At 46.5% G+C, this 12,488-nt stretch overlaps 2 protein-coding genes across 3 annotated transcripts in view; both read right to left on the bottom strand.

Annotated features, from left to right (window-relative positions):
• Positions 1-12,488, bottom strand: part of LOC142466804 (uncharacterized) — a 345,151-nt gene that overhangs the window by 13,455 nt on the left and 319,208 nt on the right. The gene's annotated exons all lie outside the window — the stretch shown is intronic.
• Positions 5,601-12,488, bottom strand: part of LOC142466806 (PR domain zinc finger protein 12-like) — a 43,868-nt gene continuing 36,980 nt past the window's right edge. For both annotated transcript variants that reach the window (XM_075572261.1, XM_075572260.1), the window contains one exon: positions 5,601-6,175. In XM_075572261.1, coding sequence (XP_075428376.1) covers positions 6,146-6,175 — 30 coding nt within the window. In that variant the 3' untranslated portion in view covers positions 5,601-6,145. The remainder of the gene's footprint in view (positions 6,176-12,488) is intronic.

Below are 12,488 nucleotides of genomic sequence, written 5' to 3' on the forward strand. Positions count from 1 at the left end.
GTATGTGTGCGTGTGCACGTGTATGTGTGCGCATGTATATGCGTGCGTGTGCATATATATCTATATCATACAAACACTCACAAAGGGGGTAAGCGCGGCCCTCCTACCCCAGCCGCCAAAGCTCCCTTACCCCCTCGCCGCTCCCTTCCCCCCCCACCCGCTCCCTTACCCCCCCGCCTGCTCCCTTACCCCCCCCGCCTGCTCCCTTACCCCCCCCGCCCGCTCCCTTACCCCCCCCGGCCGCCAACTCCCCAGCCGCTGGGGGGCCAAGCAGCCTCGGATCTGCGCCAGTCCCACTCTCCACCACCTCTCACTCCCGTTGTGTGTGTGTGTGTGTGTGTGTGTGTGTGTGTGTGTGTGTGTGTGTGTGTGTGTAGGGACATTTTACTCCTGCCAACAATTTGTGCCTCACTTTCACCCCCCCCCCCTAACCCTGTCCTTCACCCCCCCTACCCCTGCCCTTCTCCCCCCCTACCCCTGCCCTTCACCCCCCCTACCCCTGCCCTTCACCCCCCCTACCCCTGCCCTTCTCCCCCCCTACCCCTGCCCTTCACCCCCCCTACCCCTGCCCTTCACCCCCCCTACCCCTGCCCTTCACCCCCCCTACCCCTGCCCTTCACCCCCCCTACTACCCCTGCTCTTCACCCCCCCTAACCCTGACCTTCACCCACCCCTACCCTTCACCCACCCCTACCCCTGCCCTTCACCCCCCCACCCCTGCCCTTCACCCCCCCCCCACGCCTGCCCTTTGACTGACGCACGCACCCTGACTGACACACTCACACACCCTGACTGACGCACGCACACACCCTGACTGACGCACGCACAGACCCTGACTGACGCACGCACACACCCTGACTGACGCACGCACACACCCTGACTGACTGGCGCACGCACACAAACCCTGACTGGCGCACGCACACACACCCTGACTGACGCACGCACACACCCTGACTGACGCACGCACACACCCTGACTGACGCACGCACACTGACTGACTGACGCACGCACACACACACACTGACTGATTGACTGACACACACACATACAAACTGACGCACGCACACAACCCCTCACAGCCGCATGCACACAACCCCTCACAGCCACACGCACACATACATAGACTGACGCGCGCACACACACACACACACACACACACACACACTGACTGCTGCACACACACCCACTGACTGCTGCACACACACACACTGACTGCTGCACACACACACACACACACACACTGACACACACACACACACACTGACACAAACAAACACACACACTGACACACACACACACTGACTGACACACACAAACACTGACTGACACACACACACACTGACTGACGCACGTGCGCACACCCCCACACCCACGCGCACACACACACAGACTGACGCACGCGCGCGCACACACACACGCGCACACACACAGACTGACGCGCGCGCGCACACACAATGAATGGTACACACACACACACTGACACACACACACACACACACTGACACACACACACACACTGACTGACGCGTGCGCGCACACACACACACACACACACACACACACACACACACACACTGACTGACACACACACTATGACTGACACACACACACTTACTGACGCGCGCGCACACCCCCACACCCACACCCACACACACACTGACTGAATGACTGACTGACTGCCGCACGCACACACTGACTGACTGAGGCACACACACACGCACACACTGACTGTGTGTGTGTGTGCGTCAGTCAGTCTGTGTGTGTGTTTGTGTTTCTGCGTCAGACTCACTGACGCGCGCGCGCGCACACTGACGCACACACAATGACTGATGCACACACACTGCATGAAGCTGTAAAGGAGGGAGGGGGGGAACTGGATTGATGTGAATGGGGGACAAACAGAGAGAGGGGGAGGGGTGAGGAGAGAGAGAGGAGCAGGAATATTACATCCCGGGCAACGCCGGGTCTCTCAGCTAGTATAAAATAAACGTAAAGAGAGGGTGCATACCATTCAATGATGGATACAAAAAAAGGAACAACAGGACAGTCACTCTTATACTCCCAGAAAGTGAATATATATATCATTTACGTGAATCACTATCCGTATTTGAAGTGTGTGTGTATATAAATATATATATACATACAAATGAGCATACAGTAATATTTCCATTTGCTATTTGCCTTGCTATGGAGGGTTTTTGTCACTTTTTTACTCACATAACTTCACATATACATACATATATAATATATAATATATATATATATATATGCAGTGGAAGTGTATTGTGTCTATTTACCTACACACTCACTCCACATTTCAGTAACATACATATACATCTAAATAATATTCACATATACACATTTGCTATAAATGGAATTATTACAATTTTACATTATATACACGTGCAATGAATGGAATAAACACTGTAATAAGTTTGAAATCGCCTATCCGAGCTGCTATGCATGGCTGATCCCTTTTCTCCAGCTTCCTTGAATGTACTATGAGGAAGATCATGTGACCAGATGCTAGTGCACGTTTAGAGAGAGGGAGGGCAGTGCTGACAAAGGGGTGTGCCTGGGTTTGTGACAGGACATGAAGGGGCAGTGCCTTAGCAAATGCTTGTTAAAATAGAATACAAGAAAATTGGTCTTTCAAAGTTGTTTTTTTTAAAACAGAAAATGCTAAAAGTATTATTTCTTACTACAGAACTGATTTATTAAAAAAAACACACATGCAGGATATAGACTGAACTGCAGCTTTAATGTATTTTAATATTTTTGATGTATTTATTACTGTTACCATTTATCGCCAATGTAGATATCTGGGCCCCCTATTGAGAGGGCCTAGTTATCCACAGTGATAATCAATGGTTATGTGTAAAATGTATTTTGAATGTTCATTTTTGTTTTGTTTTAAATGTGTTTATATTTTTTTAATGTTTAAAACTACATTTGTCTAACATGGATATTGGGCATTAGTCTAGAAGGAGGGCAGAGGTAGGGGACGTGGGTGATGTCACGAGGGAATGTGGGGGTGTGTCATGGGAGAGGAAGTTTGGCCCGGTACTAAAGGGGTTACACCCCATTTGGCCACCCCCTGCTCTCGCTTGGGAAGCAAGGGGTTAACTGGCCTGCGCTCCAGTAATGTGTTTTTACCCTGCTTCAGTACCCAAATGTGTATTCCCCTATAAATATGTATTGTTCCCATTCCAGTGTCTGCATCTACACTGGGATTGATGCGGGAGGGAAAGGGTTAATAGTTAAGGAGTGATTATAGCCCTTTGTTCCATTTTCCCGCCTTTGCAGGCTCCATTTTGAAGCTCGCCATAGGTCGCCATTGCAGCTCCATGCATTCCAATGGCGAATCCGGCAATTTGGGCCCGTTTCAGTAGAAGACCTGCAGGTGGCGCCCGAGAGGAGGAGCGGCGGTTCCCCATTGTAAGTCAATGGAGCCATTCATTTCAATGGGGATTCCTCGACACCGACCTCCAGGAACGGGTTGGCAGCCATCGAAACCGCAGACCGCAGAATTGGCGTGGGAAACTTAGGTTCTAGGGCACCCAGGAATAAAATTCTTTTTGCCCCTAGACCCTAGGAACCCCCACACACGACCACCACCGGGTCCGAGAATGAGGGACCCCCATAAAGGGTTGCGGTCGCCACGAGGGTCACGCCATTGACTCTAATGGCGGAGCGGAGGTCCCATTGAATCCTATGGCGGCGCTGGCTCATGCCTTTCCTATGGCGGCGCCGGCCATATCGATTCTAATGGAAGAAAGCCGCGTGGCTTTGAAACGGCTAAGTCCGAAAGTGTAAAAAGTGTTAGCCTATATCTCCGGTTCTGTGAGGACCAGAGGGATTTTGGTCGCATGTAGTCACTGTTCCGGCATGACTGCATGGCCATTTCCAGCCCTCTCCGATCAACCAGACGGAGTATAGGCAAATGTTAAGATTGTGATTTTTCCCATTGACTTCAATGGCGGAGTTGCTCCATTGAGAGCCTATAGCGGCAGAGCCTATTGATTTCAATAGGAGAGTGAAACGCTGTGATTTCTTTTAGCTATAGCGGAAAATCCTGCATTAAAGTTAATAGGGGATTTTAACTTGTTTTTTGTATCTCCGGTTCTAAGGGTCGTGGGAGGCTGAAACTTGGCCACAATGGCGAAGGTCCATGAATGCCGGAGCATGAGGACCTGGCAAATTTCAGCCCGCTCAGACCCACAGAACGGATTATTTTAATATATATAGATATTAAAGAATGTATTGTATTTTGGGTTTGGTATAAAAACCCAGAGCCCATATGGTATGTTAATGCTCAGGGGGGGAGACAAATGGTCTACAATAAACCCCCACCCTGCTTGTGTATGCTAGCACAAAAGAAAGTAGGACGTGGGTACTTTATGATAAGTGTTGTAGTTCACACCTTGGGACAAAGGCTTTCCTGTCCAAACCAGACTTTCAGATGCCAGTCTTATGGGAGGGGGGCTAGGTAAATAAGCCCGATTAGAATAATATCTGCCCAGTGGGCAGGTAGTATGTTGCCCCTCAAGTGAGGTGGCAAGGAGGGATTGGGTGCAGATAGTTGTCCTTCAATGACTTGCACTCAATGCCAGAGTATAGGAGTGAAACACCATATAAACAAGTGTAAGCTCTATACTCAGGGTCTTCGTGAGTCGTGTCTTTTCGTGATGTCTTCAATTGTACCAACTACTTGATGCCTGATTGCTGAATGAAATGCCAATCCTGTAACCTGATTGCTTCATTGTCCAACCCTAAGTAAGTGTCTATTTCTTGTCTGTTATTTGTATTATCTCGTGGGTTCACCTATCTAAGGAATAAACTATATTTATTATATCTAAGTCGTGTTCAATTCAACCCAGATATTTTGGTGTGTATTATTATAACCACTAGCTACCGTGACAGGGTGAGAGAGGTTAAACACCAGAATTACCTTGGGGACTAGAATGGCAATGCTTACTGGCCATTAACGGGGTCAACAGGGTTAGGTAATGTTTTCTTTAAGTAAAGTATTAACCCCTTTGGTGCCTGTGGTATACCATGGTAACCACAGGCATGAAACGGATGAATGTTATTTTGATCATAGGTTTCTGTAATAATAGACATTACAGAAGCCTATGATAGAAACATTAACCAATGTGGTATGTGACACATTATTAACGGTCATGTTAATTCCCATATCGCGAGATTGGCCCAAATTCGTACCCTGTAAATTATTATCACAATCTTGATATATACCACCTTAAAATTGCAGTATTAACACCCGTTAGTTTATTATTTCCCCAGGTACAATATTAACTCCACTTTAACAGAATTTGATGTACAGTTAGGTCCGGAAATAATTGGACACTGATACAAGATTTGTTATTTCGGCTGTGTACCAAAATAAATTCAAGTTCCAGTTAAATAATGAATATGCAATGGCGGATTTCGGCGCAGCTGCGCATGTCTGACTCAGAAAGGCTGCTGGGATACTTCAAAGAACTTTATTGATCCAACACACAAGGGCTAACTCCCGAGGGGGAGAATGCGGTGTTAGCCCTTGTGTGTTGGATCAATAAAGTTCTTTGAAGTATCCCAGCAGCCTTTCTGAGTCAGACATGCGCAGTTGCGCCGAAATCCGCCATTGTATCCTGACTTCCTTCTGACGGTGGCACGCAGGAGCAGCCGAGGAGAGCAGGCCCCAGACCGGAGATGCAGGTGTGGTAAGTAACCAACAGCCCCCTGCCCCGGTCAATCCTGTGGCCAAGCGGAGCTCCCTCATGCGCTGCCCCAGTGTCTGACATATCCCAGTTTGCCACTCTGCACACAGAAGCGCAGGACAGATCCCCACATTCTCTAAATAATGAATATGGGCTTAAAGTGCAGTTTATCAGCTTTAATTTGAGGGTATTCACATCCAAATTGGAGAAAGGGGTTAGGAATTACATCTCTTTAATATGTAGCCCCCTCTTTTTCAAGGGACCAAAAGTAATTGGACAATTGACTCAAAAGCTGTTTCATGGACAGGTGTGGGCTATTCCTTCGTTATTTCATCATCAATTAAGCAGGTAAAAGGTCTGGAGTTGATTCCTTTCGCATTTGGAAGCTGTTGCTGTGAAATCACAACATGCTGTCAAAGGAGCTCTCAATGCATGTGAAATAGGGCATCCTTAGGCTGCAAAAAAAAAATCCATCAGAGAGATAGCAGAAACATTAGGAGTGGCCAAATCAACAGTTTGGTACATTCTAAGAAAAAAAAAAAAGAAGAACGCACTGGAGAGCTCTGCAACACAAAAAGGGCTGGACGTCCACGGAAGACAACAGTGGTGGATGATCGTAGGATCGTTTCCATGGTAAAGAAAAAACCCTTCACAACATCTAGCCAAGTAAAGGACACTCTCCAGGAGGTAGGCATATCATTATCCAAGTCTACCATAAAGCGAAGACTTCACGAGAGCAAATAGTGGGTTCACCACAAGGTGCAAACCATTCATAAGCCTCATGAATAGAAAGGCCAGATTCGACTTTGCCAAACAATATATAAAAAAGCCAGCCCAGTTCTGGAACAGCATTCTTTGGACAGATGAAACCAAGATCAACCTGTTCCAGAATGATGAGAAGAAAAAAGTATGGAAAAGGCTTGGAACGGCTCATGATCCGAAGCATACCATATCATCTGTAAAACACGATGTAGGCAGTGTGATGGCATGGGCATGCATGGATTACAATGGCACTGGGTCACTAGTGTTTATTGATTATGTGACAGAAGCAGCCGAATGAATTATGAAGTGTATAGGGATATATTGTCTGCTCAGATTCAGCCAAATTCAGCGAAGTTGAATGGACGGTGCTTCACTTCACAGATGAATAATGACCAACAACATAATGCAAAAGCAACCCAGAGGTTTAAGGCAAAGAAGTGGAATATTCTGCCCACGAACCCACAACAACTGAAGACAGCTGCAGTAAAGGCCTGGCAAAGCATCACAAAGGAGGAAACCTAGCGTTTGGTGATGTCCATGCATTCCAGACTTCAAGCAGTCATTGCTTGCAAAGGTTTCGACAAAGAATTAAAAATTTACATTTTATTTATGATTGTGTTAATTTGTCAAATTACATTTGAGCCCCTGAAATAAGGGGACTGTGTATGAAAATGGTTGCAATTCCTAAATGTTTCATACAATATTTTTTTTTTTTTTGCAACTTAAGTTTTTATTAGTTTGCACAGTATTACAATACTTGCCGACAGACAATATTTGTAGTGATTTTTTACATTGAACACCGTGTAACTCTCATTTTTGGCTAAATAATAATACATAACACTCCCAATGTGGGCGGGGATGGGGAGGGAAAGGAGGGTGGTGGAGGGGTGGGGGGTATGAATCACCTCTTCTGCATACTTCTTTTCCCTGGGTCATCGTCGCCTCTCACCTCCCCTACGACCACCTGTAATTCTAACTGGGTCCCTCAATCCTACTATATCCTAACCTATGTCCCTTTTCCCGCCTCCTACGTCAAAGAAGAACGCACTTGCCACTATTAGATTTAAATTGTGGACCTGTCCACCCTGGGATGTCTGGTTTGTCTAGCCACGGTGTCCAGACTTTTAGGTAATGTTTGCCAGTGTCGTCTAGGAGACTTCTCAATTTCTCCATCTAGCATGTATGCCAAATTCTGTTCCGAATTTTGGGGATTACTGGAATTTCATTCTGTTTCCATAATGCTGCGATCTCGCACCTCGTGGCCAATGCGAAATGATCAGTTTCAAATCTGTTTACAGAAAAACAACCACAGGTCTAGTGGAATTGTGAGGTTAAGGATCCTCTGTAGCCACTCTAATTTGCTCCCATAGGGAAGTTACCCGAGGGCAAGACCACAGCATATGTAACAGGTCGGCCGGATCTCCACATTGTTTAGGGCACAATGGGGAGTATCCTGGGACAAATTTTGATAGTCTAACTGGGGTGTGGTACCATCTCATTAATACTTTATATGCGTTCTCCTTTAATGTGGTGCAGTGAGCTCGTGGAGGACATTGTAACAATCTGTGTCCACTCCTACTCTTCCACTGTCTCTCACAAATCTTTTTCCCACATCAACATATAACTTAACTTTGTGACCATGGAGCTAGAACCGATCACTTCTCTATACATCTGCGATGTGAGTCCCTTCATGTCCGTCTCAACCAGACAGAGCTTTTCAAAGTTTGTCAATGGGGGACGTGGTTTAATTTTGTTATAAAATACTCTGATCTGGAGGTATCTAAAGAATTCAGACTGGGGGATCTCTTTTTCGGATTTAATTTGTTTGAATGTTTTAATTTTGTTATTGCCCTCCAGATTTCTAAGTCTATGAATACCTTTAGCTCGCCATATCGCGGATTCTGCCCCATTCAGACCCGGAGCAAAGTCCGGGTTTCCCCATAATGGTGTCATCAGGGATCCTCTACTAGTTAAGTTACATGACAATTTGGTGGACTTCCAGATCGTGAGTGAGTTGGCCATCGAGGAGAGCAGCTCAGATCCAGCTTTCTTTGCTGTGTTTGGAGTCCAGATTAGGTTGTTTAACTCCAGTGGGGAGCAACACTCCTTCTCTAATCCCACCCATCTTTTAAATTCTGGGTTTGTTTGCCATTGGGAAATTTGACATAATTGTGCTGCCTTATAATAGGATAACAAACAAGGTACTGCCAGCCCCCCTTCTAATTTTTGTTTTATTAGGGTTTGTTTTTTTACTCTCGTTTTTTTGCCTCCCCATATAAATTTAGAGATCGCGGATTGAAGTGAGAGTATATCCTTCAATCCCAGTGGCACTGGGAGGGTCTGAAATAGATATAGGACCCTTGGGAGGAGGTTCATTTTGGCCCATTTTCTCATGTCTTCCTTTAATTCTTTGAATAATCTGGGATAATTTGCTTTATATATTGATTTATAATCTTTGGTGATATTGACTCCTAAGTACTTAATACCTGATTTTGCCAGTTGAAGTTGACATTAATTGAAATTAATTTTTCCAGGTCTTTCGGGAGGTTAATGTTCAATGCTTCTGATTTGGCCTGATTTATTTTGACCCCCGAAATTCTTTGAAATTTCCCTAGCAAATCAAAGAGATTTGGGAGCGAGGTCAATGGCTTAGAAATTGTCAAAAAGACATCGTCGGCATATACACTGGCGACACACTTTATTTGAGCTCGGCTAGTCCCGCGAATTCGGGTATACTCGGGTGTATTGAGGTTTGTGACTGTTTTCTGCCCGAGTGCATTGCGTTATTTTCCCGGCAGGGATTGAAGCATTTTATTCCGGCTAGCTACAATACTGCAATGCCGTGTAACAAACACATGAGGGCGCTTGCGAGCTGTTTCTCTTGAAGCCGTCCCCTATAGTGAATTGTAATGCAGTATATATACTGTATATATATATATATATATACAGTGGTTGACAAATCACCAAAAAATCTGCTCGCCACACAAAAAAATCTACTCGCCACCTAGTACCAAACGTGTGCTGCTTGGGCCAATATTTACTCGCCCGGGGGTTAAATCCACTCGCCCGGGGCGAGCAAATGTATAGGTTTGTCGAACACTGTATATATATATACACTGTATAACAACAGCCCCTATAACCCCTAACATACAGTACTATACACATACAGTACTGTATATGCACATACTGGGGGCGAGATGTGTTTGCAGCAGAGAGAGATCCGCTGCTCTCTCTGCGCAAACAGCGGCACATTAAAAATTATTTTAAATACATTTTTATTCATAGTGTAGATGTGCAGGGGGTCTCGGGAGCTGAACCGCACTGGTTTCAGGTCGGGGGTACCCCTGCTCCCCGAGATACAGACCCCTTTATGAGGTGCCGGTATCCCTCTGCGTTTAAAGGTCCCGATCACGTGATCGCGGCCTGTAAACCAAGCAGAGGGATACCGGCACCCCCAAAAGGGGCCTGTATCTCGGGGGGCAGGGGGTCCCCGGACATGAAACCACAGCGGTTCTGCTCCGGAGACCCTCTGCACATGTACAGTATAAATAAAACACATACAGTATATACAGTAAATAAACACTCGTTCTTTACCTTAGCGGCTATGCGCTATGGTAAAGAAGCAACATTTCTGTATTTTTAATAATATTGTACAGTGAGCAGGGGGTTACCTGAGCCAGAAATATAAACTCAGGGGGCCCCCTGCTCCTGCACAATATTATTAAAAGTACAGAAATGCTGCTTCATTGCCATAGCGTATAGCCGCTAAGGCAATGAAGAGGTTAACCCACCGTGCCCGCTTTATTGTGGGTAGCGGGGGTGGGGGAAGGGGGTATTTGGCCCTTGGTGTGAGTTTAGGACTTGCGGGGGGGTTGCGGGTGCACTTAACCCCTTCACGACCGCAGCAGTTAATACCGCTACGGTCATGAAGGGGTTAACCACTCCCGCTACCCCCCCCGCAAGCCCAAAACAAGCACCGTTGGGGCTAATACCCTCTTCACCCCCTCCCACTACCCACAATAAAAAATAATCACACAGCATCCCCGCAATACATAAATAAATAAATACAAATAAATACATTTGAAATACATTTTTATTTATATAGTGTAGATGTGCAGGGGGTCTCGGGAGCTGAACCGTGTTGGTTTCAGGTCGGGGGACCCCCTGCCCCCCGAGATACAGACCCCTTTATGAGGTGCCGGTATCCCTCTGCGTTTAAAGGCCCCGATCACGTGACCGGGGCCTGTTAAACCAAGCAGAGGGATACCGGCACCCCCAAAAGGGGCCTGTATCTCGGGGGGCAGGGGGTCCCCGGAGCTGAAACCAAAACGTTTCTGCTCCGGAGACCCTCTGCACATCTACACTATGAATAAAACACACACATCATTAAAGAATCATTCTTTACCTTAGCGGCTATGCGCTATGGTAAAGAAGCAGCATTTCTGTATTTTTAATAATATTGTACAGTGAGCAGGGGGTTCCCTGAGACAGAAATCTAAACTCAGGGGGCCCCCTGCTCCTGCTCAATATTATTAAAAATACAGAAATGCTGCTTCATTACCATAGCGTATAGCCGCTAAGGTAATGAAGGGGTTAAGGCATAATAAACAATTAATACATTCAATACATATTTTTCATGTCTGTGTTAAACTTCCCTGACTTCACTGTAATCTATGTAAAAACCCCTCCCCCTATTCTCTCTTTTAAAACTCCCTGCCTTCTCTCTAATCTATGTAAAAACCCCTCCCCCTATTCTCTCTTTTAAAACTCCCTGCCTTCTCTCTAATCTATGTAAAAAACCCTCCCCCTATTCTCGCTTTTAAAACTCCCTGCCTTCTCTCTAATCTATGTAAAAACCCCTCCCCCTATCCCTCTATTGTGTGTGTGCGTTAAGCTTCCCTGCAATCTATGTAAAAAAAACCTCCCCCAATTGTGTGTGTGTTAAATCTGCCTGGCCTGTGTTTCTGAGTGCAGTGTACTGTATGTACATTACTGTACATACTGTATGTATTATTTACCGGCACCCCCAAAAGGGGTCTGTATCTCGGGGGGCAGGGGGTCCCCGGACCTGAAACCACAGCGGTTCTGCTCCGGAGACCCTCTGCACATGTACAGTATAAATAAAACACATACAGTATATACAGTAAATAAACACTCGTTCTTTACCTTTGCGGCTATGTGCTATGGTAAAGAAGCAGCATTTCTGTATTTTAATAATATTGTACAGTGAGCAGGGGGTTCCCTGAGCCAGAAATCTAAACTCAGGGGGCCCCCTGCTACTGCACAATATTATTAAAAATACAGAAATGCTGCTTCATTACCATAGCGTATAGCCGCTAAGGTAATGAAGGGGTTAAGGCATAATAACCAATAAATACATTCAATACACTACCCACTACCCATGGCAACCTCCGCTGCTGCTGCTGTAAAACAGAGAAAAAAATTAACACTTTCAAAGTAATGTCCTCTAACCCCTTAATCACCATAGCGGTTATTAACCGCTACAGTCATGAAGGGGTTAACCCACCCTCACCCACCACTCGGGACCCCTACTGTACATACCCTCCCACTCTAACACCCCACCCCGTGAGGCCTAACCACCCTCAACCCTCACCCACTAACTACCCACAAGGGAGGCCTAGCCACATACCGTTGGGGAACCCCCCCACCCCCAGTCCCCGCAATCAAAACAATGCACAGCCCCACAATAAACAGCATTCTATTTATTAAATACATTACCCACCCCCTGTGCCCCCCTATAAATACAAGATTTATTCTTTTACATTCAGGGTCCATAACGCAGCCCCACGCTAGTCCCCGGTGGGCTGGCAGGGCACCTGGACAGACCTACAGTTTACCAGCAGCATTCCACAGGTTCTGGAGGCCTGCTGGTGGATCCTGCCAGCACCATGGCCCTCAGGTGGTCTCCTTGGGTCACCGTGGGACACAATTGGGTCTCCACGGTAGGCCCGCGAATGTCTGGGAGCCCCGGGTCAAACCCACAGG

The sequence above is a fragment of the Ascaphus truei genome, chromosome 15, assembly GCF_040206685.1.
Source record: "Ascaphus truei isolate aAscTru1 chromosome 15, aAscTru1.hap1, whole genome shotgun sequence".
NCBI lineage: Eukaryota > Metazoa > Chordata > Amphibia > Anura > Ascaphidae > Ascaphus > Ascaphus truei.